This window comes from Trachypithecus francoisi, unplaced genomic scaffold (assembly GCF_009764315.1).
Source record: "Trachypithecus francoisi isolate TF-2019V2 unplaced genomic scaffold, Tfra_2.0 Lachesis_group15, whole genome shotgun sequence".
NCBI classification, from domain to species: domain Eukaryota; kingdom Metazoa; phylum Chordata; class Mammalia; order Primates; family Cercopithecidae; genus Trachypithecus; species Trachypithecus francoisi.
In genome coordinates this window covers 9,782,999-9,810,132 of record NW_022681460.1, presented here as the reverse complement: position 1 = coordinate 9,810,132, position 27,134 = coordinate 9,782,999, and the positions used below count along the sequence as shown (strand labels likewise).

Below are 27,134 nucleotides of genomic sequence, written 5' to 3'. Positions count from 1 at the left end.
GCAAAATAACCAGCTAACATCATAATGACAGAATCTAATTCACATATAACAATATTAACCTTAAATGTAAATGGGCTAAATGCTCCAATTAAAAGACACAGACTGGCAAATTGGATAAAGAGTCAAGACTCATCACTGTGCTGTATTCAGGAGACCCGTCTCAGGTGTAGACACATACATAGGCTCAAAATAAAGGGATGGAGGAAGTTCTACCAAGCAAATGGAAAAAAAACATGCAGGGGTCGCAATCCTATTCTCTGATAAAACATTTTAAACCAATAAAGATCAAAAGAGACAAAGACCATTAGATAATGGTAAAGGGATCAATTCAACAAGAAGAGCTAACTATCCTAAATATATATGCATCCAATACAGGAGCACTCGGATTCATAAAGCAAGTCCTTAGAGACCTACAAAGAGACTTAGACTCCCACACAATAATAATGGGAGACTTTAACACCCCACTGTCAACATTAGACAGATCAACGAGACAGAAAGTTAACAAGGATATCCAGGAATTGAACACAGTTCTGCATCAAGCAGACCTAATAGGCATCTACAGAACTCTACCCCAAATCAATGGAATATACATTCTTCTCAGCACCACATCACACTTATTCCAAAATTGACCACTTAGTTGGAAATAAAGCATTCCTCAGCAAATCTAAAAGAACAGAAATAACAAACTGTCTCTCAGACCAAAGTGCAATCAAACTAGAACTCAGGATTAATAAATTCACTCAAAACTGCTCAAATGCATGGAAACTGAACAAGTTGCTCCTGAATGTCTACTGGGTACATAACAAAATGAAGGCAGAAATAAAGATGTTTTTTGAAACCAATGAGAACAAAGACATAACATACCAGAATCTCTTGGACACATTTAAAGCACTGTGTAGACAGAAATTTATAGCACCAAATGCCCACAAAAGAAAGCAGGAAAGATCTAAAATTGACACCCTAATATCACAATTAGAACTAGAGAAGCAAGAGCAAACACATTCAAAAGCTAACAGAAGGCAAGAAATAACTAAGATCAGAGCAAAACTGAAGGAGATAGAGACATAAAAAACTCTTCAAAAAATCAATGAATCCAGGAGCTGATTATTTTAAAAGATCAACAAAATTGACAGATCGCTAGCAAGACTAATAAAGAAGAAAAGAGAAAAGAATCAAATAGATGCAATAAAAAATGATAAAGGGGATGTCACCACCGATCCCACAGAAATACAAACTACCACCAGGGAATACTATAAACACCTCTATGCAAATAAACTAGAAAATCTAGAAGGAATGGATACATTCCTAGACACATACACCCTCCCAAGACTAAACCACGAAGAAGTTGAGTCCTTGAATAGACCAATAACAGGCTCTGAAATTGAGGCAATAATTAAGAGCCTACCAACCATAAAAAGTCCAGGACCAGAAAGATTCACAGCTGAATTCTACTAGAGGTACAAAGAGGAGCTGGTACCAATTCTTCTGAAACTATTTCAATCAATAGAAAAAGAGGGAATCCTCCCAAACTCATTTTATGAGGCCAGCATCATCCTGATACCAAAGCCTGGCAGATACCCAACAAAAAAAGAGAATTTTAGACCAATATCCCTGATGAACATCGATACAAAAATTCTCAATAAAATACTGGCAAACCGAATCCAGCAGCACATCAAAAAGCTTACCCTCCATGTACAAGTTGGCTTCATCCCTGGGATGCAAGGCTGGTTCAACATACACAAATCAATAAATGTAATTTATCATATAAACAGAACCAAAGACAAAAACTACACGATTATCTCAATAGATGTAGCAAAGGCCTTCAACAAAATTCAACAGCCCTCCATGCTAAAAACTCTCAATAAACTAGGTATTGATGGGACGTATCTCAAAATAATAAGAGCTATTTATGACAAACCCACCGCCAATATCATACTGAAAGGGCAAAAACTGGAAGCATTCCCTTTGAAAACTGGCATGAGACAGGGATGCCTTCTCTCACCACTCCTATTCAACATACTATTGGAAGTTCTGGCCAGGACAATCAGGCAGGAGAAAGAAATAAAAGGTATTCAATTAGGAAAGAGGAAGTCAAATTGTCTCTGCAGATGACATGACTGTATATTTAGAAACCCTCATTGTCTCAGCCCAAAATCTGAAGCTGAAAAGCAACTTCAGCAAAGTCAGGATACAAAATCAATGTGCAAAAATCACAAGCATTCCTATACACCAATAACAGACACACAGTCAAATCATGACTAAAACACCAAAAGCAATGGCAACAAAAGCCAAAGTTGACAAATGGGATCTAATTAAACTAAAGAGCTTCTGCACAGCAAAAGAAACTACCATCAGAGTGAACAGGCAACCTACAGAATGGGAGAAAATTTTTACAATGTACCCATCTGACAAACGGCTAATATCCAGGATCTATACTCCCATTCACAATTGCTTCAAAGAGAATAAAATACCTAGAAATCCAACTTACAAGGGATGTGAAGGTCCTCTTCAAGGAAAACTACAAACCACTGCTCAGTGAAATAAAAGAGGACACAAACAAATGGAAGAACATTCCATGCTCATGGATAGGAAGAAACACTATCATGAAAATGGCCATATTGCCCAAGGTAATTTATAGATTCAATGCCATCCCCATCAAGCTACCAATGACTTTCTTCACAGAATTGGAAAAAACTACTTTAAAGTTCATATGGAACCAAAAAAGAGTCCACATTGCCAAGACAATCCTAAGCCAAAAGAACAAAGCTGGAGGTATCACACTACCTGACTTCAAACTATATTACAAGACTACAGTAACCCAAACAGCATGGTACTGGTACCAAAACAGAGATGTAGACCAATGGAACAGAACAGAGCCCTCAGAAATAATACCACACATCTACAACCATCTGATCTTTGACAAACCTGACAAAAACAAGAAATGGGGAAAGGATTCCCTATTTAATAAATGGTGCTGGGAAAACTGGCTAGCCATATGTAGAAAGCTGAAACTGTATTCCTTCCTTACAACTCATACAAAAATTAATTCAAGATGGATTAAAGACTTAAATGTTAGACCGAAAACCATAAAAACCCTAGAAGAAAACCTAGGCAATACCATTCAGGACATAGGCATGGGCAAGGACTTCACATCTAAAACACCAAAAGCAATGGCAACAAAAGCCAAAATTGACAAATGGGATCTAATTAAACTAAAGAGCTTCTGCACAGCGAAAGAAACTACCATCAGGGTAAACAGGCAACCTGCAGAATGGGAGAAAAATTTTACAATCCACACATCTGACAAAGGGCTAATATCCAGAATCTACAAAGAACTTAAACAAATTTACAAGAAAAAAATCAAACAACCCCATCAAAAAGTGGGCAAAGGATATGAACAGACACTTCTCAAAAGAAGACATTTATGCAGCCAACAGACACATGAAAAAATGCTCATCATCACTAGCCATCAGAGAAATGGAAACCAAAACCACAATGAGATGCCATCTCACACCAGTTAGAATGGTGATCATTAAAAAGTCAGGAAACAACAGGTGCTGGAGAGGATGTGGAGAAATAGGAACACTTTCACACTGTTGGTGGGACTGTAAACTAGTTCAACCATTGTGGAAGACAGTGTGGCAATTCCTCAAGGATCTAGAAATACCATTTGACCCAGCCATCCCATTACTGGGTATATACCCAAAGGATTATAAATCATGCTGCTATAAAGGCACATGCACATGAATGTTTATTGCGGCACTATTCACAATAGCAAAGAGTTGGAACCAACCCAAATATCCATCAATGGTAGACTGGATTAAGAAAATGTGGCACATATACACCATGGAATACTATGCAGCCATAAAATTGGATGAGTTCATGTCCTTTGTAGGAACATGTATGAAGCTGGAAACCATCACTCTGAGTAAACTATCACAAGGACAGAAAACCAAACACTGCATGTTCTCACTCATAGGTGGGAATTGAACCATGAGAACACTTGAACACAGAGTGGGGAATATCACACACCAGGGCCTGTCATGGGGTGGGAGGAGGGGGGAGGGATAGCATTAGGAGATATACCTAATGTAAATGATGAGTTGATGATTGCAGCACACAAACATGGCACATGTATACATTTGTAACAAACCTGCATCTTGTGCACATGTACCTTAGAACTACAAGTATAATAATAACAAAAAAAGGATGTTGAATATTGCCCCCCCCATCACTCTCTTCTGGCTTGTAGGGTTTCTGCAGGAAGATCCACTGTTAGTCTGATTGGGTTCCCTTTGTGGGTAACCGAAACTTTCTCTCTGGCTGCCCTTAACATCTTTTTCCTTCATTTCAACCTTGGTGAATCTGACGATTGTGTGTCTTGAAGTTGCTCTTCTTGTGGTGTTTTCTGTATTTCCTGAATTTGAATGTCGGCCTGTCTTGCTAGGTTGAGGAAGTTCTCCTGGATAATATCCTGAAGAGTGTTTTCCAACTTGGTTCCATTTTCCTCGTCACTTTCAGGTACTGCAATCAAATGTAGGTTCAGTCTTTTCACATAGTCCTGTATTTCTTGGAGGATTTGCTCATTCCTTCTCATTCTTTATTCTCTAAACTTGTCTTCACGCTTTACTTCATTAACTTGATCTTCAATCTCTGATATCCTTTCTTCCACTTGATTGATTTTGCTATTGATACTTGTGTATGTGTCATGAAGTTTTTGTGCTGTGTTTTTCAGCTCCAAAAGGTCATTTATGTTTTTCTCTAAACTGCTTACTCTAGTTGGCAATCCTTCTAACCTTTCCTCAAGGTTCTTAGCTTCCTTGCGTTGTGTTAGAACATGCTCCTTTAGCTCAGAGGAGCTTGCTATTACCTTCTGAAGCTGGGACCCACTTGAGGAGGTACCCTGTCCCTTATCAGAGCTTTAGTGCTGTGCTGGGAGATCCACTGCTCTTTTCAGAGCTGGCAGGCAGGAAACTTTAAGCCTGCTGAAGCTGCACCCACAGCCAACCCTTCCTCCAGTTGCTGTCCCAGGGAGATAGGAGCTTTGTCTATAAGCTTCTGACTGGGGCTGCTGCCTTTCTTTCAGAGATGCCCTGCCCAGAGAGGAGGAATCTAGAGAGGCAGTCTTGCTACAGTGGCTTTGCCAAGCTGCTGTGCACTCTGCCCAGCTCAAACTTCCTAGCAGCTTTGCTTACACTTTGAAGGGAAAACCTCCTATTCAAACCTCAGTAATGGTGGACACCCCTCCTCCCACCAAGCTTGAGTGTCCCAGGTCAACTTCAGACTGCTGTGCTGGCAGCAAGAATTTCAAGCCAGTGGAGCTTAGCTTGCTGGGCTTCATGGGGGTGGGATCCACTGAGCAAGACCACTTAGCTCCCTGGCTTCAGCCCTTTTATCAGGGGAGTGAATGGTTCTGTCTTGCTGGCATTCCAGGGACCACTGGGGTATGAAAAAAATCTCCTGCAGCTAGCTCAGTGTCTGCCTAAATGCCAGCCCAGTTTTGGGCTTGAAATCCAGGGCCCTGGTGGTGTAGGAACCCCAGGGAATCTCCTGGTCTATGGGTTGTGAAGACCATGGGAAAAGCATAGTATTTGTGCCGGAATGCACTGGTCCTCACGGCACAGTCCCTCACAACTTCCCTTGGCTAGGGAAGGGAGTTCCCTGATCCCTTCCACTTCCCAGGTGATGTGAGGCCCCACCCTGCTTCAGCTCACCCTCTGTGGGCTGCACCCACTGTCTAACCAGTCCCAGTGAGATGAGCCGGGTACCTTGGTTGGAAATGCAGAAATCACTCACCCTCTGTGTTGATCTCACAGGGAGCTGCAGACCGGAGCTGTTCCTATTCAGCCATCTTGCCAGCCATCAACTCTTTCTGAATCTTTTAAGTGGAGCATTTAGGCCATTTAGATTCAATTTTAGTATTGAAATGTGAGGTACCATTGCATTCATTGTATTCTTTGTTGCCTCCATACTTTGATTTTGTTTTTTGTTTTTGCTTTTTAACTTGTACTTTTGTTGTACAGGTCTTGTGTGATGTATGCTTTAAAAAGGTTCCATTTTTATGTGTTTCTAGGATTTGTTTCAAGATTTCGAGCTCCTTTTAGCAGTTCTTCTAGTGGTGACTTGGTAATGGTGAATTTTCTTAGCACTTGTTTGTCCAAAATGACTGTAACTTTCCTTCATATATGATGCTTACTTTTGCTGGATACAAAATTCTTGGCTGATAATTGTTTTGTTTGAGGAGGCTGATGATAGGGCCCCAATCCCTTATAGCTTGTAGGGTTTCTGCTGAGAAATTTGTTGTTAATCTGATAGGGCTTCCTTTATAGGTTACCTGGTGCTTCTGTCTTACAGCTCTTAAGATTCTTGCCTTCGTCTTAACTTTGCATAACCTGATGAGAATGTGCCTAGGCGAAGATCTTCTTGTGATGAATTTCCCAGGTATTCTTTGTGCTGCTTGTATTTACATGTTCTTTGTGTTTCTTGTATTTGCATGCCTAGGTGTCCAGCAAGGCCAGGTAAGTTTTCCTATTATACCCCCAAATATGTTTTCCAAGTTTTTAGTATTGTCTTCTTCCTCGGGAGCCACAATTATTCTTATATTTGGTCATTTAACATAATCCCAGACGTCTTGGAGGCTTTGTTCATATTTTCTTATCCTTTTCCCTTTGTCTTTGTTGGATTGGGTTAATTTGAAGACCTTGTCTTTGAGCTCTGAATTTATTTTTTCTACTTGTTCAATTCTATTGCTGAGACTTTCCAGAGGATTATGCATTTCCAGAAGTATGTCCAAAGTGTCCTAAATTTTTTATTGTTTTTTAAATTAAGCTATCTATTTTGTTGAATATTTCACCCTTTACTTCTTGCATTATTTTTTTGGATTTCCTTGCATTGGACTTTGCCTTTCTCTGCTCCCTCCCTGATTAGCTTAATAACTAATCTCCTGAATTATTTTTCAGGTAAATCAGGGATTTCTTCTTGGTTTGGATTAATTGCTGGTGAACTAGTGTGATTTCTAGGGGTGTGATGAGCCTTGTTTTTTCATATTACCAGGGTTGGTTTTCTGGTTCCTTCTCATTTGGGTAGATCGTGTCAGAAGGAAGGTCTAGGACCGAAGGCTGTTGTTCAGATGTTTTTGTTCCACGGGTTGTTCCCTTGATGTAGTACTCTCTCCCTTTTCCTGTGGATGTGGCTTCCTGTGAGCTGAACTGCAGTGATTGTTGCCTCTCTTCTGGGTCTTGCTACCTAGAGAGTCTACCCAGCTCTGGGCTGGTACTGGGGGTTGTCTGCACAGACTCCTGTGATGTGAATCATCTATGGGTCTCTCAGCTGTGGATACCAGTGCCTGTTCTGGTGGAGGTGGTGGAGGGTGCAATGGACTCCATAGGGATTCCTAGCTTTGGTGGTTTAATGCCCTATTTTTGTGCTGGTTGGCCTCCTGCATCAGCTGTAGTAGTGTGAAGAGGGACTAGAGGTGGGTGGGCCCTAGAACTCCAAAGATTATATGCTCTTTGTCTTCTGCTACCAGGGTGGGTAGGGAAGGACCATCAGTTGGGGGCGGGACTAGGCATATCTGATCTCAGACTTTCCTTGGGTGTGTCTTAGTGAAGCTTCCGTTGGGGATGGGGGTGAGGTTCCTAGGTCACTGGAGTTGTGTACCTAGGAGGATTATGGCTGCCTCTGCTGAGTCATATGGGTTGTCAGGGAAGTGGAGGAAAGCTGTCAGTCACAGGCCTCACCCAGTATCCATGCAAACCAAAGGCTGGTCTTACTCCCACCATGCCCCCCACCCCCCAACAGCCCCAAGTCTGTTTCCAGGCGGAGGGAAAGTCAGGCTTGAAAATTTGCCTGAGGTTTTCTACCTCCCAGCTGTGAAAGAAAAGGGCTTTAGTCCTCCCACCTGTGAAGTCTGCAAGCCAGATTCATGTCCTCCCCCAAGTTCTGGCCAGGAGGCTTCTCCCCTGTTCAAATTGTTACAAAGTTCAGGTAGAGCAGTCTTCCCTGTGGAGTTTTACCCTCTGTTCCTTGGCCACCCTCCTGACAGATCCCTGTGGTGCCAGGCAGGAATGGGCTGCTTGGGAATCCAGCAAGCTCCCAGGTCTTCTCTGCTCCTTCCTCTACCCCTGTATTTCACTTGGCTCAGCTCTCTAACTTTACTGAACTCCAAGTAAAGTTGGGAACTTCTCCTGCAAACAGACTTTCAGCTTCTCCAGTCGGGGGCTGTGTTCGAAGGAGTAAGGCCCCCTCTTTGCCATTTCTGCAGTTGGGGCACTCAGTATTTGGGGTGTCTCCTGGGTCCTGCAGGAGCAGCCTGCTTCCTTCACAGGGTCTGTGGGTCCTCTCAGGATTGCTGGTCTGTTCTTACAGTCAATATCAGGCTAAAATTAACAATACAAGCCTCCGCATGCTGCCCTGTCCAGAGCTGCAATCTAGTCCTGCCTTCTGTCCGCCATGATCCCTCACCTCTCTGGTTTTTCTTCTTTCTATTACTTTAAAGATGTTACTACATTGTTTCTGACTTTAATTGTTTCTGATGAGAAGGCATCAGTCATTTGTGTAACTGTTCCTCTACATAAACAATGTTTTTTCCTCTGACTTATAAAATTTTCCTTGCTATCTTTTATTTTAGACAATTTAACCAAGATTTGCCCAAGTAAATCATACATTTTTACTTTTCGAGATCATATTTCTGATTGATTAATTTTCTTGAATCTGTGAGCTTCTTACTTTCTTCATATTTGGAAAGTTTTCAGTCATCATTGCTTCAGGTATTTTTTCTGTTCCAGTATCTCTTTCCTCTCTTGTGATATTTGATCACAGGAACAAATGATCATATGTATATTTTAAGTGTTCTTGCTAATTCCATCATTTCTGTCATTTCTGGGTCTATTTGTATTGAGTGATTTTTCTCCTGGTTATGGATCACACTAAGTGCTTTTTTTATGTCTAGTAAATTTTTAAATTTATGTCACATATTGTGGATACCAGACAACTGAGCAATTTGGTTTTGTTGTTTACTTATGAAGAGGTTAAGTTTTCTTCTGATGGGCAACTAATTGATGTTTAGATGATTTTGGTGTTTCTGACTTGCTTTTCAATTTTGCTAGGATTTTTGTGGAGTAGACTTTGCTCTTAAAATACATCAACTCTGTTTCCAAAGAATGGCTTTTCTGGGATCTCTACTGAATGCCCAAGATTTGCAATGAGGTCTCTTCTCTAGCTGGTAAGAACTCAAATATCTCCCAGTGCTTTGTGAGCTCTGCCATCTCCACTGAGCTCACTGTTCCCTTGTAGTTGTTCTTTCCCCAGTAGCTGTTCTTTGTCCTGCTTTCATTGTGGAATCATTCCCTGTGCATACGCAGGTTTATATTACACTGAGGCAACTTCTATGTGCATGACTGTAGCTCTTTATCTCCACAAATTCTTTCTTATTATTACCAAGCATAGAAAATCCCAGCTGCCTTTTTAATTCCAAATTCTGGTGTCTCTCAGTTCATCAAGACTGCTGTGGTCGCTTGGGCTCCATCTCTTTGCCCTTCAATCCATGATGAAATACAGAATACTTACGGAGTTGAACACATTTGCCTCCTGTTCTAAATTATCTCAATACACTACTGTCTGTTGTGCAACATGGGAAAACAGTATTTTCATATATTTTATAGTCATTTGCTTCCAAAAGACTGTTATGCTTACACCTGCTTTTTGTCCACATACCTGTCCATTTTACTTTTCAGCATTTGTGTACTTTCTGACTCTCATCTGCCTTCCTGCTTTTGCTCTTCATGTCTTGGTAACACATGTCCTTTCAGACCACTGGTGCTTCAGATCCAGTGTGTTTATACAGGTATGTATGTGTGCATATATATATGGGTATACATATATACACACACACATATATATATTTGTGTGTGTAAATGAATATTCAGTTACATACTTGAATATTTATATATAAATATTTAAAATGTTATATTAAAAATATATAAAAATACTCAGACATACATAGTGAAACAATATAATTTTTAATAAAATATTAAAAATATATAAATTTATACAAAAATTTAAATATAAAATTTATATATAAGTATATAAATATTCAGACATATATATAAATATTCAGATGTGTGTGTGTATATATCTATATGTCTTAATTTTTTTTTTTACTTATTACCCGTGACAAAAATGGCAAACAAACCTTCAGGAATTGAAGTTTAGAATGACAAAATTGCATGGGTGAAAGATGACATTGATTTTTAGTGGGCATTGTGGAATGGTACTGTATTTAAGCATTTGGTCATTTGATCTTCTGAGCTTTACATGAATGTGACTTCACCGTCTCCGTATATTCTGCTCCTTCCATAAAACTATTAGGAAATATACCAGGCCTAAAATTTCTCTTCTCTTAGACTCTTTGCTCAAAAGCAAAAGTCCTGAGACATTTTCCCAAAATGTGAGTCTAAGAGAAATTTGTCCCTAGGAAGTGAACTTAAAGCATGGCTCTTCTAACCAACATTTGAGTTGGCTGTTGCTCCTCTTATGGTTTTAATCAAATACATACGCATTTGGGTAGTTTTCTGGGGTCCTCTGATGCCAGTGTGGTATCATAGATGACCAAGATTGACAGTTCCTTCCTGTGACAGTGGTGGAGGATGTGCCTCGATAACTCTGTCCATCACCATGGTAGCAATCCTGGACCACAGGGCTTTTCTCAGGTGGTGCTGAAATTAAAATAAAAGAAATCATAGTAATTGCATGAGCAGAGAAACATGGGAGACAATTTATGTCACAAACTGGACATAGCCTCTGAAAATTATTACTATTCTTTTTTCTACTAGTAGCAAAAGGATGTGAAAAGACTCAATAGAGTCATAGTATTCTAGAATTTTAATAAGTTCAAAGAAACATTATTTTTAAATCTAAAGATAAAGAACAGAGCAGAATGCTGGACACTGGAAATTACATTCATGTGCAGCTCCATCCTATGAATCCCTACTGGGTTTTCATGAGAACCACAGGGCAGAAGACCAGAATGCAACGCATTCCTTGGTGGAGGCTGTAGGAGGTGACTGGTGGTCAGTCAGGAGCAGGCATGAGACCCTTCCACATTTCCCTAGACCATTGCTCATACCAAGGCAAAAGCCTTAACCTTCTGAAAATTTGGGCAGGAAATCATCCTGCATTTAGGAGTGCAGGCAAAGACTCATTGTTTCTCAAGGAGGGTTAGAGACAAACAACTTATTCCCTTGGAGGAGAGATAGGGAGTCTTCTGGTGCCCAGAATCCTGAATTGCAACAAAGCAGAATTCTCTTCCTCTTCTTCTGTAGACTCACTGCCGATGCAAGTTTCATGAGAAGAAGAGGCAAGAACACCTAGAAATTTCTAACTTCAAAGCCATGTGAATAGAGCCTGTGAAAGACTGAGGTAGGCCAGGGAGAGAGAGCATTCGTTGGTAACCTCCTGCTGTGTAGCCCCAGGACAATTAAAAAGAATGCAGTCTCCTTAGGTTTCTCTAGGATATTATACTCAAAGGTCACATTCTTAAAGACTGCAAACTATGGATTGCAATGAAAAAGGTCTATCTGAAATCACTAGAAAGGCTTATTGGCTTGGAAATCTTCACATATTTGGCAGGTTGTTAGAATATCCATTTTGGCTAGGACACTGAAATGACCCACTTAATAACCAGGGGAGTGGTAAATACAGTGTCCTGGAGGGTCTGTGAGCTTCCTAAAGACACCGTGCCCTTTCTAAAGACACTGCCTCCTCATGGGGTGCCAAAAATCACAGCTCTGGATCCCCCAGAGAGGGCACTGAGGCTTTCCTCCACATAGCAGACCCTCAACCAACCCTCCAGTGTACCACTGAAGGCTTCTGCATCAGTAAGATTTTCCATGGCTTTTCATCCCAGTGTATACATGTCTAATCACAAACATCTTACCTTGTTCAGAAGGAGCCTCTGTGCTTGGAACCAAGACCACCGTGGGAGTTGTGAGGACACTTGATTCTGTCACTGGACATTGTGTCAAGTTGCAGTACTCCCACCTGACACTGGGATCCATGGTGTAACACCAAGGGCGAATCTCAGCATCTGGATTTCTGCAGTAGTTCCTGGTCAGGCCACTGCAAATTTCAAAACAATACAGGTCACCAGAGATGGGAGAAGATTCAAGAGCACTTAGCGCCCTCTATGTTTTGCTGTAACAAAGTGTTAACAAGTACCTTTGAAATATTCCCATTATACATACAATAATATTGCCATAAGCACAAATGGTCTTCAACTTCAACTTATAAACAAGTGTGGACACATCACAGATTATAATTTTTATTTTAAAACCTCCAAAGTAGTATATGCTCTCTATAAAAACTGAGATAATACATGTCTGTACAAGAAAGGATCAGAATATCCTCCTTTCACCTTCTGCCAAATACTTTCCTCCAGAATAAATGACATAGATTTTGAAGTATATATCTTAGATTTTTTTTAATGCACATACAAAGGTATCTCTGTCTGTCTAGCTCTTTGTATCTCTCTCTATAGGACTATATAGTAATAGGTAAGTTGGAACTCAAATACATTTCCCCAAGGAAGAAAGGACATCCAAGATTATATATATCCCATGCAAGCCCCCTTACTCTACTCATAGTGTAGCATAAATGCTCTACATTTGCAATATAAAATAATCATGAAAATAGTCTTACTATAAATACTGTATCTGGCAGAGCAAGGAGGTTTGGCTCTACAAGACTTATAAAAGCTTCCCTGGAAAACTAGCTCCCAGGCAGGATGTTGCTTCTCTAGGATTGGTTCATGGGCAGGACCTCCTCTCCTGCTCTCAGTCCATCCTCTGCTGGCTGCAGCCACTCTGGCACTGAAGGAATGGGTGATAAAGGGAGACGGCTAGGTAGACTATGGCATCTGAAGGGGCCAAGTGGCTATGGAGGAGTCAGAAAACAACACAGTAAGAGGCACAACAGGTGAAGACCCTAGGCTGGGGGAATCTTGGAGAATGCATTCCCCCTATGCCACCCAAGAACGTTGCTCCAACCTCTCAGAATCCTCATATTATTTTTCTTCTACTTACACAGCATTCTTTCACATCTTTTGTTACACAATCCTGCTGATGAAACATTCTATTTGTTCTTTGTTTTTAGGATGACAGAATATGTACTTACATAACATTCATTTTCAATGGAATTGTTTGCTGTGCACAGCGTTTAAGTTTGCTGTTTTTTTTTTTCCTTCTTATCACTCTAAAGGTGTTATTCCATTGTTTCTGACTTGATCTTTTTTTTTCTTCTTAGTGTGTTATTTCATTGTTTCTGACCTGATCTTTTCTTCTTCTTACCACTCTACAGGTGTTATTTCGTTGTTTCTGATATAATCTTGTTTTCCTTCTTACTATGCTAAATGTGATATTTTGTTGTTTCTGATTTGGTCTTTTTTTCTTCTTACCACTCTAAAGCTGTTATTCTATTGTTTCTGATTTGTGTTGTTTCTGATGAGAAGGCATCAGTCATTTGTGTCACTGTTACTCTATGTAAAGGTATGCTTTTTCCCTCAGGCTTCAAATAAGATTTTACTTTCTATCTTTGATTATGGACAATTTAATTATGATGTGTCCAACTAAATCATACAGTTTTACTTTTAAAAATCCTATATCTGATCCATTGAGCTTCTTGACTATGTGAGTTTATCATATTTTCTGTATTTAGAAAGTCATCAGCCATCACTGCTTCAAGTATTTTTTCTGTTCCAACATCTCTTTCTCCCCCTGTGACTTGCTTTAAACATATATTAAATATTTTGATATTTTCATAAATGTCCTTGAGGCTCTGCTTATTTATCTGCTCAGGCTCTGTATGAGTGTGCTGTGGTTTGTACCACCCTAATATTTTCTAGTTAGCTTTATCATCTGTATTATCTAGTATGATTATAAGGCCATCTAGTGATTTTCTCATTAAAGAGATGTCTCTTTTTTTAGTTCTTGACTTCCAATTGGCCCTTTTACAATTTTTCTTTCTGTTGATATTATCCATTTATTTATTTCTTGTTCATGCTTTCTTTAAATCCTTGAACACAATTCTGATACATACATTTTAAATCTCCTTGCCAATTCTGTTATTTTTATCATTTCGGGTTCTATTTGTATCGACTGATTTTTCTCCTGGTTATGGATAACACTAAATGGTTTTTGTATGTTCAGCAAATTTTTAAAAGTATGTAACACATTGTGGATACCATATAATTGAGAGATTTAATGTTGTTTACCTCTGAAGAGGTTATGTTTTCTTCTGACGGGCAATTAATTTACTTGGAGATCACTTGGATCTTTTTAGATTTGGTTTCTAAGCTTTTCTAGGGTGTTCCCAGAGTAGACTTTATTCTAGGAATGCATTAATTCTACTCCTGAAGTATGGCTTTTTTGGGGTCTCTGCTGAATGCCCAAGATGTTCAATGAGGTGTCTCTGCTCAGGCTGGTCAGAGCTCAAATACCTCCCAGTGCTGTGTGAGCTCTGGCATCTTCATTGAGTTCACTGTTCCCCTGCAGTTGCTCTTTCCCCAGTAGCTGCTCTTTATTCTCCTTTCTCTCTGGAATATCTTTCTGTGCATACACAGCTTTCTATTTAGCAGAGACTTGAGGAGACTTCTGTGTGTATTCCTGGAGCTCCTTTTCTCCACAAATACTTTCTCATTATTACCTAACCTAGAAAATATCAGTTTTATTAGTTACCAAAACTCCAGTCTCTCTTCCCAGTTTAGCAAGACTGCTGTGGAATGCTTTGGTTAAAACTCTTTGCCCTTAAGTGTAGGAAGAGTAATTATGGGGTTGATCTTATTTGTTTCCCTTTCTAAATTATCTCAGGTTGTTCTGTCTGCTGTCCAACATGTGCAAACAGTTTTTCCATATTGTTCATACTGACTTATGGCAAGAGGCCAGTTCTTGTCAGACATGCATTTTTTGTCCATGTACCTGCCCATTTTAATCACCGCAACTGTTTACTTCCTGACTTTCATCTGCATTCCTGCTTTTACTCTTCCTGACAACCCATATCCCTTCAGAAAACTGGTGCTTAGAACCCAGTGTGTTCATACAGGTTAGTACTCATATATAAATATATGCACTAATTACTTCTTCTTCTTCTTCTTTTTTCTTTTTTAAGATTGAGTCTTGCTCTGTCACCCAGGTTGGAGTGCAGTGGCATGCTCTCGGCTCACAGCAAAGTCTGAATCCCAGGCTCAAGTGATTCTCCTGCCTCAGCCTCCCAAGTAGCTGGAATTGTAGGTACCCACCACTATGACCGGCTAATTTTTGTATTTTTGGTAGAGATGGGGTTTTGCCATGTTGGCCAGGCTGGTCTCGAACTCCTGACCTCTGGTGATCTGCCCACCTTGACCTCCCAAAGTGCTAGGATTACAGACCTGAACCATTGCACACAGCCTGAATTTGTTACTTCTGATCCATGTCAAAAATGGCAAACACAAACTTCACTTCAGGGAATGGAGGATAGAATGATAGAATTGCATGGTTGAAAGACTGCATGGATATTTAGTGGGCATTGTGGAATGATACTCTGTCTAAGCATTTAGTCATTTGATCTCCTTAGCTTTACATTAATGAGACTTCACCACCTCCATATATCCTGCTGCTTCCATCAAACTGTTATGAAATATAGCAATCCTAAAATTTCTCTTCATTCAGACTCTTTGCTCAATAGGAAGGTTCCTGAGACATTTTGCTACAAACTCTGAGTCTATGAGAAATTGGGACCTAGGAAGTGAGTTTGTAGCATGGGCCAGCTAAGAGAAATTTTAGTTGACTATTGTTCCTTTTATGGCTAACATGATAGACATACGCGTTTGGATAGCATAATGGGATCCTCCGATGCCAATGTGGTGTCATAGACAACCAAGACTGACATGTTCTTCCTGTGATAGTGGTGGAGAATGTGCCTCGATAACTCCGTCCATCACCTTGGTAGCAGTCCTGGACCCCAGGGCTGTTTTCAGTTGGTGCTGAAATTAAAAGAGAAAATCAAGCTAGGCATTGCCTAGAAAAGAGAAACATGTGAAAAAAAATTATGACACACAAGGTGAAATAATCTGAGGATTAACAATTTACACTCTTCTATAGTAGCATGCAAATTGAAATGTAGAATAAAGAATACAAATAGACTCATAGGATTCTTTTTTTAAAATTTTTTTTTTGAGACGGAGTCTCGCTCTGTCACCCAGGCTGGAGTGCAGTGGCCGGATCTCAGTTCACTGCAAGCTCCGCCTCCCAGGTTTATGCCATTCTCCTGCCTCAGCCTCCCGAGTAGCTGGGACTACAGGCACCCGCCACCTCGCCCGGCTAGTTTTTTTGTATTTTTTAGTAGAGGCGGGGTTTCACTGTGTTAGCCAGGATGGTCTCGATCTCCTGACTTTGTGATCCACCCGTCTCGGCCTCCCAAAGTGCTGGGATTTATGACTACTTATTAAATTTATAGAATCCTATGAATCGCGCCCAGCCGACTCACAGGATTCTATAAATTTAATAAGTAGTCAAAAATATTTCAATTCAATCCTGGAAAACTAAAAAAGGAACAAACAAAAAACAGATCAGAGTGCCTATACTTCAAAATTACACTCATGTGATGGTCTTTTGCTTACCCCTCTTCTGGGTGTTCATGAGAACAAGGCAGGAAATCAGGGTGCCATGCATCAGGCTGTGCAGGCTGTAGGTGGTGATTGACTGTCAGTGGTGGGTGTACATGAAACCCTTGCACATTTTCCTAGACCACTGCTCCTCCAAAGCAAAAGCCTTCAGATTCTGGGGTATGGGGCAGAAAAAGATCTTGCATCTAGGACCTGCGGGTAAACACACATTGCCTCTCAGGGAGGAGGAGTACAGGCCAAAATTTTATAGCCTAGGAGGGGAGACAGAGAATTTTGGGCCCAGGATCCCTCATGACAACAAAGCTGACATCCACTACTCTTCTTATCAAAAAACAATGGAGATACATGTTCCATGAGGAAGAGGGATGAGAACACTGAAAAATCCCTTCCCTCAAATCCTAGGTGTGCACAGCCTGTCCAAGAAGAAGGTAGGCTTAGGAGATAAAGAATTCGGTGGCTATGTATTGCTTCAAAGACTCAGGACAATACGGATATAATGAAGTCATGTTAAGTTTCTCAAGAACAACATCCTCAAAAATGGCATTCCTCCAAAATGGTAAAGCTGAAGACTGCAATAAACACTGCCTATTTGAAGAAAGGGCTGGACAGGCTTAGGAGCTTGGTAAATCATCACAAATTTGGCAGGATGTTAGAATATCCATCTTGGCTGGGACAGTAATATGATTCATTTGATAACAGGGGAGTGGTAAGTCCAGTGCCCTAGAGGGTCTATACCCCTTTTAAAGACACCATCCCTCACATGGCACTCAACATCACAGCTCTGGTTCCCCCAGAGAAGGCACTGAAGCTTCCTACTCATTGGCTGTCCATGACTTCACCTTCGACTTCCTGTGCAGCACGGACGGCTTCTGCATCACAAAGATTTTGCGACTGTTTTTATCCCAATGTCTGAGGGTATGGTTGTCTGATTGCAGACTTCTTACCTTCTTCAGAAGGAACCTCTGTGCTTGGAACTGGGACCACTGTGGGAGTTGCGAGGACACTTGATTCCATCACCAGACATTGTGTCAGGTTGCAGTACTCCCATCTGACACTGGGATCCATGGTATAACACCAAGGGCGAATCTCAGCATCTGGATTCCTACAGTAGTTCTTGGTCAGGCCACTGCAAATTCCAAAACAATACAGGTCACCAGAGATTAGAGAAGAAACAACGCCACCTGACACCCTTTATGTTTTGTTGTAACAAAGTGTTAAGCGAATTTGAAATATTCTCACTAAAAGTCCCAAAACACTCACAAATGGTGCTCAACTTCTAAACAACTGTGAACATTTCAAAGACAGATTATTATTCTTATTGTAACACATTCAAAGTTTATAAGAAAACTGAGAGAAAACATCAATGTGTAAAAGAAAGGATCAGAATACCCTCCTTCCACCTTCAGCCAAATACACTCCTCTGGATTAACCAAGAGGGATTTTGAAGTGTGTCTTGTAGATTGTTTTATGCACATACAAATGTTTCTCTGTCAGGCTCTCTGTATGTCTCTCTATAAAACTGCATGATCTATTCAGTGTTTGATTTGCTGATTTGTTGTTTACCTAAGGAATCCATCCACATGATCTACATTCCTGAATTTATTTACATACAGTTGGTCTCAATATCTACTTCTCAGCTTTCAGACCTGGAGGATGCTAAGCAATGGTGCCTCTCTCCTGTTACTCCTGATGGTGATGGATATGTTCCCTCCTTGGTCTGTCATCTGTTTAGGCCGACTTTGATCATATGGATATTTTCAAAGAACCTAACTTTCTTTTTTTTTTTTTTTTTTTTTATTATACTTTAAGTTCTGGGGTACATGTGCATGACGTTTATATCATGTATAACTCCCCAATGCAATCCCTCCCTCCTCCCCCCTCCCCATGATAGGCCCCAGTGTGTGATGTTCCCCTTCCCGAGTCCAAGTGATCTCATTGTTCAGTTCCCACCTATGAGTGAGAACATGCGGTGTTTGGTTTTCTCATTCTTAGAACCTAACTTTCTATTTCATGGATTTACTCCTTTGTTGGTCTATTTTCTTGTCCACTGAATGTCATTGGTTTGGACTATTTCCTTCCATCCACTTTTCTTGTGTCTTATTTGCTTTTCCTTGCCTAGATATGTAAGCTGGGTCTTATTAAGCTGTGGTCATAGATCAACAGCTGTCAAAGCTTTTGTTCATAGGAACCCAGCTTTTTTCTTCTTAGCTTTGAATTGGGGCGATTTAACTATGATGTAGCCCAGTAAATCATAGAGTTTTGTTCTTTAAAATTCTATACCTGAGTCATTTAGCTTCTTGACTATGAGTTTCTTGTTTTCTGGATATTTGGCATGTTGTGAGCTATCATCACTTCAAGTATAATTTCTGTCACAATATATTTTTCTTCTCCTTCTGTGACTTGCCTAAAACATATATTAAATGTGTGGATTTTTCCTAGATGCCCTTGAGGCTCTGTTGATTAATGGGTTCAGTGTGTGTGTGTGTGTGTGTGTGTGTGTGTGTGTGTGTGCCTGTCTGTTGGTCTGCCTGTCTGTCCTGTGGTCTGTGTAGCTCCTATTGAATTATTTTCTAGGTCACCTTTCCTACCATAATATCTAAAGTGACGATAAGGTCATCCAGTGAGTTCTTCATTAGATGTGTACCTTTTCTCAGTTCTTTAATTTTCATTTGGCTTTTCAATTCTTTTCTTCTCTTGCTATTCTGCTTTTGTTTCTCTCATGGTCAGCTTTTGCTGACATTTTCCTGAAACACAGTTCTCAGAGGTGCATTTTAAATGTTCTCACCAATGTCACTAATTCTATCATTTCTGGGCCTGTTTGTGGTGAGTGACTTTTCTCCCAGTTATGTATCATAGTGAAAGCTTCTTGTGTTTCTATTAAATTTTTAAATAGAAGGCATGCAATGAGAATGCCATATAACTGAGCAACTTGTATTTGTCCCTTGCCTCTAAGCAGGGGTTGAGTTTTTGTCTTGTGGAATGCAGTCAATTTACTTGGAGATCATTTGGATCCTTTTAGACTGGCTTGGAAGAAGGATTGCTGGAGTGTTTCTGGAGTCACCTTGATTCTGGAGTCACCTTGATTCTAGGAATAAGATGATCCCAATCTCAAAGTACAGCTTTCTTTGGTCTCTACTGAAAGCCCAAAATGTAGTACTCTGAGTAGTCAGAATTCAAACATCCCCCAGTGCTATGTGAGCTCTGTCATCTCCATTGAGCTCACTGTTCCCCTGCAGTTGTTCTTTCCCAAGTAGCTTTTCTTTATTGTTCTTTCTTTGTGGAAACTCTCCCTGTGCATATGCAACTTTGTGTTTAGCCAAAGACTTGAGGAGACTTCTGTGTGTATTCCCGGAGCTCCTTTCCACCACAAACCCCTTCTCATTCTTAGCCAGCCTAGAACATATCAGCCGTGTGAGGCATCACAGACTCCAGTCTCTCTCCTCAGTTAAGCAAGACTACTGTGGTCAACTGGGCTCCATCTGCTTGTCCTGCAATCCAACACTGTGTCCAGGAAGGAAGACAGGTGAATGATGGAGTTGATCTCCTTTGATTCCCTTTCGCAATTCTCTCAAGCCTACCATATCTGTTGTCCAACCTGTGAAAACACTTTTCTCATGTATTTGATAGTCCTTCATGGAGGAAAGGCTGGCATAGCCAGACCTGTATTTCTGTCCATCTTCCTGAATGTGTAACCCTTCAGCATCTCTATACTTCCTGACTCTCAGCTGCCATCCTACATTTGCTCCTCATGTGCTGGCAACACATAGATTTTCAGGCACCTTGTTCTCACAACCCAGTGTGTTTGTACAGGTTAGAGGAGAAAGTGATTGGAAGATCTCAATGTCAATATAGATGTCCTTCACTTGTTACCCAAGACAAACATGGCAAACATAACCTAGACCCCAGGGCTTGGAGAATAGAATGACAGAATTCCCTGGTTGAACTATTGCACTGGTCTTTAGTGGGCATTGTAGAATGGTGCTATTTCTAAGCACATGATCATGTGTTCTCCTGAGCTTTCTATTCATGAGACCTCACCACCTCCAAGTATCCTCCTGCTTCTGTCAACTATAAGAAAAAAGAGCTGGCCTGACATTTCTCTCCTCTCAGACCCTGTGCCCAAAGCAAGAAGCCTGAGACATTCCATCCAACATTCTGGGTCTGAGAGAAATTTGTTCATAAGAAGTTAGCTGGAAGCGTGTCTCTTCCAGGAGAAATTTAAGTGGGCGGTTGTTTCTCTTCAGAGAAAACTCAAAGACGTACCCCTTTGGGTAGTATTCTGTGGTCCTCTGATGCCAGTGTGGTGTCATAGAGGACCAAGACTGACATGTCCTTCCTGTGACAGTGGTGGAGAATGAACCTCGATAACTCTGTCCATCACCATGGTAGCAGTCCTGGCCCCCGGGACTTTGCTGCATTGGTGCTGAAATTCAAAGAGGAGAAATCAAGCTGAGTAATTTCCAGGACACAGAAGCATGAGAAAAAAAATCTATGACAGAAACAGGACAGTCATCTCTGAAAATGACGACCATGCTGTGTTCTATATTAGGAGGCAGATGGACAAGCCAATAACAAAACTCAAAGATCCATAGCATTCTGGAACTTCAATGAGTTTTTAGAAAGATTTTCTTTAAAACCTGGGCACCAAAGGACAGATCAGAGTGCCTATCAGTCAAAATTGTACCCACGTGCATGTTCTTTGGCAAAGATCTCCTCGGGGTGTTCCTGAGAACAAGGCAGGAGACCAGAGTGCCATGCATTGGGCTGTGTAGCTTGTAGGTGGTGATTGTCAGTAGGGGCAGATATGAAACCATCACACATTTACCCAGACCACTGATCCTCCAAAGCCAAAGCCTTCAGCTGCTGGAAGATGGGGCAGGAAGCAGTCCTGCATCTAGGACTTGTAGGCAAAGACACATTGTCTCTCAGAGAGGGGTACTGGCCAAAATTTTATTCCCTTGAAGGGAAGGCAGGAAATCTTGGGCCCAGGATCCTGCATTGCAACAAAGTAGACATCCACTACCCTTCTTCACAAAGAGCAACATAGATACGTGTTCCATGAGAAGGAGGGGCAAGAACACTAAGAGATCCCTTCCATCAAACCCTAGATGTGCAGCGCCTGCCTAAGATGAAGGTAGACAGGGAGATGAAGCATTTGCTGGCTATGTGCTGCTACCTAGACCCAGGAGGATATGGAACTAAGTATATTCATATTAGGTTTCTCAAGGTTGACAGACTCAAAAACCACATTCCTCTGAAACTGCAAAGCTGAAGTTTGCAATAAATACTGCCTACTTGAAGAAATACCAGGAAAGGCTCATGATGAGCTTGGTGAATCATCACAAATTTGGCAGGATGTTAGCATATTCATTTTCACTAGGACACTGAAATGATCTGTTGAATAACCAGGGGAGTGGTAAGTTCAGTGCCCTAGAAGGTCTGCACACTTCCTAAAGACACCACCCTGTCACGGGGTGCCAAAAATCATAGCTCTGGTTCCCCCAGAGAAGGCGCTGAGGCTTCCTTCCCAGTGGCTGACCATGAGCCCACATTCAAATTCTCGTGCAGCATGGAAGGCTTCTGTATCACTAAGATTTTGCAACTCTTTTCATCCCAGTGTCCAAGGGTGTGGTTGTCTGGCCAGAGACTTCTTACCTTGTTCAGAAACAGCCATGGACGTTGCGAGGACACTTGATTCTGTCACTGGACATTGTGTCAGGTTGCAGTACTCCCATCTGACACTGGGATCCATGGTATAACACCAAGGGCGAATCTCAGCATCTGGATTCCTGCAGTAGTTCCTGGTGAGGCCACTGCAAATTATAAAACAATACAGGTCACCAGAGATGGGAGAAGATACAAGGGCACCAGACATCCTTTACATTTTGTTGTAACAAAGTGTTAAATATTCTCCCTAAAGGTCCCGTAACAATTACAAATGGTCCTCAACTTCTAAACAACTGTGAACATTTCAAAGACAGATCATTCTTATTGTAACACATCCAAAGTTGTCTATACTCCATAAGAAAACTGAGAGACGTACTCAAAGACATACCCATTGATCAATGGGCATCAATGTGTACAAGAAAGGATCAGAATACCCTCCTTCTGCCTTCTGCAAAATGCATTCCTTTGGGTTAACTGAGAGATTTTGAAGTGTGCCTTGTAGACTGTTATATGCATATACAAATATTTCTCTGTCTGGCTATCTGTGTGTCTTCCTGTAGGAGTACACAATCTATTCAGTGTCTGGTTTGCTGATTTGTTGTTTACCTAAGGAATCCATCCACATGATCTATATTCATGAATTTATTCTCATACAGTTTTTCTCGATATCTTCTTGTCAGCTTTCAGACTTGGAGTATGGTATAGCAATGGCTCCTCTCTCCTGTTACTCCTGATGGTGATGGTTGTACTCCCTCCTTGGTCTGTCATCTGTTTAGCCAGACTGTGGTCAATCACATGGATCTTTTCAAAGAACCAACTTTCTGTTTCATGGATTTACTCCCTTTTTGGTCTATTTTCTTGTTCACTGAATGTCATTGGTTTGGACTATTTCTATCCATCCTCTTTCCTTGGGTCTTATTTGCTTTTCCTTGCCTAGATATTTAAGTTGTGGTCTTAGATCAACTGTCAAAATGTTTGTTCATAGGAATCCCCTCTTTTTTTTTTCTTAGCTTTGAAATCAGAAAATTTAACTATGATATACCCCAGTAAATCAGAGTTTTGCTCTTTAAAAATCTATACGTGAGTCATTGAGCTTCATGACTCTGAGTTTCTCATTTTCTGTATGTTTGGAAATTTGTCAGCCATCACAGCTTCAAGTATAATTTCTGTCACAACATCTTTTTCCTCTCCTTCTGTGACTTGCCTAACACATATATTAAATGTGTGGATGTTTTCCTAGATGTCCTTCAGGCTCTGTTGATTAATTGGTTCAGTCATTGTATGTATGTGTATTTGTGTCTGTCTTGTGGTTTGTCTAACTTTAATTGAATTATTTTCTCGTTCACTTTTCCTACCATAATGTCTAAAGTGATGATGATAAGGCCATCCAGTGAATTCCTCATTACAGTATACCTTTTCTCAGTTTTTAAACTTCCATTTGGCTACTCAATTCTTTTTTTTCTGATATTATGCATTTGTTTATCTCACGGTCAGCTCTTGCTGACATTTTCCTGAAATACAGTTCTCAGAGGTGCTTTTGAATGTTCTTGCCAATGCCATATTCCTATTATTTCTGGGTCTATTTGTGTTGAGTGATTTTTCTTCCAGTTATGGATCACAGTGAAAACTTATTTTGGGTCTAGTAAATTTTTAAACGGAAGATGCACACTGGGGATGTCATATAACTGAGCAACTTGTATTCATTCCTAATACAATAGGGTTGTTGTATTACCTCTAAGGAGGGTTGAGTTTACTTTCTTCTGGAAAGCAGTTAATTTACTTAGAAATCATTTGGATCCTTTTAGACTGGTTTGGAAGAAGAGTTGCTGGAGTGTTTCTGGAGTCACCTTGTTTCTAGGAATCCGAAGATCTTACTCCCAAAGTATGGCTTTCTTTGACCTCTACTGAATGCCCAAGATGTTCATTGAGGTGTCTCTCCTCTGAGTGGTCAGAACTCAAATATCTTCCAGTTTTATGTGAGCTCTGGCATCTCCATTGAGCTCACTGTTCCTTTGCAGTTGTTCTTTCCCTGGTAGCTTTTCTTCATTGTTCTGTCTTTGTGAAAACTCTCCCTGTGCATACACAGTTTTGTATTTAGTCAAAGCCTTGAGAAGACTTCTGTGCATATTCTTGGAACTCCTTTCCTCCACAAATCCCTTCTCATTCTTAGCCAGCCTAGAAGATGCCAGATGCCTAAGGCATCACAAACTCCAGTCTCTCTCCTCAGTTAAGCAAGACTGCTGTGGTTAGCTGGGCTCCATCTACTTGCCCTCCAAGGGTCTCCAGGAAGGGTGCCAGGGACATGATATGGTTGATCTCCTTTGATTCCCTTTCTCAATTCTCTCAGGCCTATCATGTCTGTTGTCCCACCTGTGAAAACACTTTTCCCATGTATTTGATAGTCCTTCATGGCAGAAACGTTGACATGGTCAGAACTGGGTTTCTGTCCATCTTCCTGCATGTGTAACTCTTTAGAATCTCTATACTTCCTGACTCTCAGCTGCCTTCCTACTTTTGCTCATGTGCTGGCAACACATAGCTCTTCAGATACCTTATTCTCAGAACCCAGTGTGTTTGTACAGGTTAGAAGAGAAAGTGATAGGAAGATCTGGATGTTGACATAGATATCCTTTACTTGTTGCCCAAGATGAACATGGCTAACACAACCTTCACTTCAGGGCTTGGAGATTAGAATGACAGAAATCCCTGGTTGAACTATTGCATTGATCTTTAGTAGGCATTGTGAAATGGTGCTATTTCTAAGCACGTGACCATGTGTTCTCCTGAGCTTTCTATTCATGAGACCTCACCACCTTCAGATATCTTCCTGCTTCAGTCAACTATGAGAAAAGAGAGCTGGCCTGACATTTCTCTTCTTTCAGACACTGTGCCTGGAGAAAGAAGCCTGAGACATTCTACCCAATATTCCAGATCTGAGATAAATTTGTCATAAGAAGTTTGTTGGAAGCATGGCCCTTCCAAGAGAAATGTAAGGGGGCTGCTGTCTCTCTTTGAAAAACACTCAAGGACGTACCCATTTGGATAATATTCTGTTGTCCTCTGATGCCAGTGTGGTGTCATAGAGGACTAAGACTGACATGTCCTTCCTGTGACAGTGGTGGAGAATGAGCCTCGATAACTCTGTCCATCACCATGGTAGCAGTCCTGAACCTCGGGACTTTGCTCTGTTGGTGCTGAAATTCAAAGAGGAAAAATCAAGCTGAGTAATTTCTAGAACACAGAAGCAAGAGAAGAAATCTGTGACTCAAACAGGACCATTGTCTCTGAGAAAGACTACCATGCTCTGTTCTGTACTAGCAGGTAGAAGGACATACCAATAAAACCCAAAGATTCATAGCATTGTAGAACTTTAATGAGCTCTTAGAAAGATTTCCTTTAAAACATGGGCACCAAAGGAAAGATCAGAGTGCCTACCAGTCAAAACTGCACTCATGTGCATGCTCTTTAGCATAGACATCTTCTGGGTGTTCCTGAGAATAAGGCAGGAGACTAGACTGCTATGCATCAGGCTGTGCAGGCTGTAGGTGGTGATTGACTGTCAGTGGGGGCAAACATGAAACCATCACACATTTCCCTAGACTGCTGATCCTCCAGAGCCAAAGTCTTCAGCTTCTTGAAGATGGGGCAGGAAGCAGTCCTGCATCTAGGACTTGTAGGCAAAGATACATTGTCTCTCAGAGAGGGGTACTGGCCAAAATTTTATTCCCTTGGAGGGAGGGGGTATCTTTGGCCCAGGATTCTGCATTGCAACAAAGTAGACATCTGCTACTCTTCTTTTCAAAGTAGATACATGTTCCATGAGAAGGAGGGGCAAGAACACTGAGCGATCCCGCCCATCAAAGCCTAGTTGTGCAGGACCTGCCTAAGATGGAGGTAGGCCAGAACGATGGAGCATTTGTTGGCTATGTACTTCTACCTGGACCCAGAAGTATATGGAACTAAGAAAAGTCTTATTAGGTACCTCAAGGATGACAGACTCAAAAACCACATTCCTCCGCAACTGTAAAGCCGAAGATGTAATGAACACTGCCTATTTGAAGAAATATCAGGAAAGGCTTATCATGAGCTTGGTAAATCTTCACAAATTTGGCAAAATGTTAGAATATCCTTCTGGCTATGATACTAAAATGATCTGATGAATAACAAGGGGAGTGGTAAGTCCAGTGCCCTAGAGGGCCTGCACCCTTCCTAAAGACACCACCCTCTCACAGGGTATTAAACATCACAGCTCTGGTTCTCCCAGAGAAGGCACTGAGTGTTCCTTCCCAGTGGCTGACCCTGAGTCCACATTCTACTTGGAATTGTGTGAGTATGGAAGGCTTCTATATCACTGAGATTTTGCAACTCTTTTCATCCCTATGTCCTAGGGTGTGGTTGTATGGCCACAGACTTCCTACCTTCTTCAGAAGAAGCCTCTGTGCTTGGATCTGGGACCACTGTGAGAGTTGCAAGGACACTTGATTCTGTCACCGGGCATTGTGTCAGGTTGCAGTACTCCCACCTGACACTGGGATCCATGGTGTAACACCAAGGGCGAATCTCAGCATCTGGATTCCTGCAGTAGTTCCTGGTCAGGCCACTGCAAATTACAAAACAATACAGGTCATCAGAGATGGGAGAAGATACAGAGGCATCCAGTACTCTCTAAGTTTTGCTGTAACAAAGTGTAAAAAAGTGACTTTGAAATATTTTCACTAAAGGTCCCATAGTATGCACAAATGGTCCTCAACTTCTAAACAACTGTGAACATCTCAAAGACAAATTATCATTCATATTGTAACACATCCAAAGT

General features: G+C 41.0%; 1 protein-coding gene across 1 annotated transcript in view; it reads right to left on the bottom strand.

Annotated features, from left to right (window-relative positions):
- Positions 1–27,134, bottom strand: part of LPA (lipoprotein(a)) — a 107,016-nt gene that overhangs the window by 33,133 nt on the left and 46,749 nt on the right. The window contains 8 exon segments of the mRNA XM_033234283.1: positions 10,556–10,715; positions 11,936–12,117; positions 15,853–16,012; positions 17,599–17,780; positions 20,918–21,077; positions 22,310–22,467; positions 25,356–25,515; positions 26,740–26,921. Of these exon segments, the coding sequence (XP_033090174.1) occupies positions 10,556–10,715; positions 11,936–12,117; positions 15,853–16,012; positions 17,599–17,780; positions 20,918–21,077; positions 22,310–22,467; positions 25,356–25,515; positions 26,740–26,921 (1,344 nt within the window).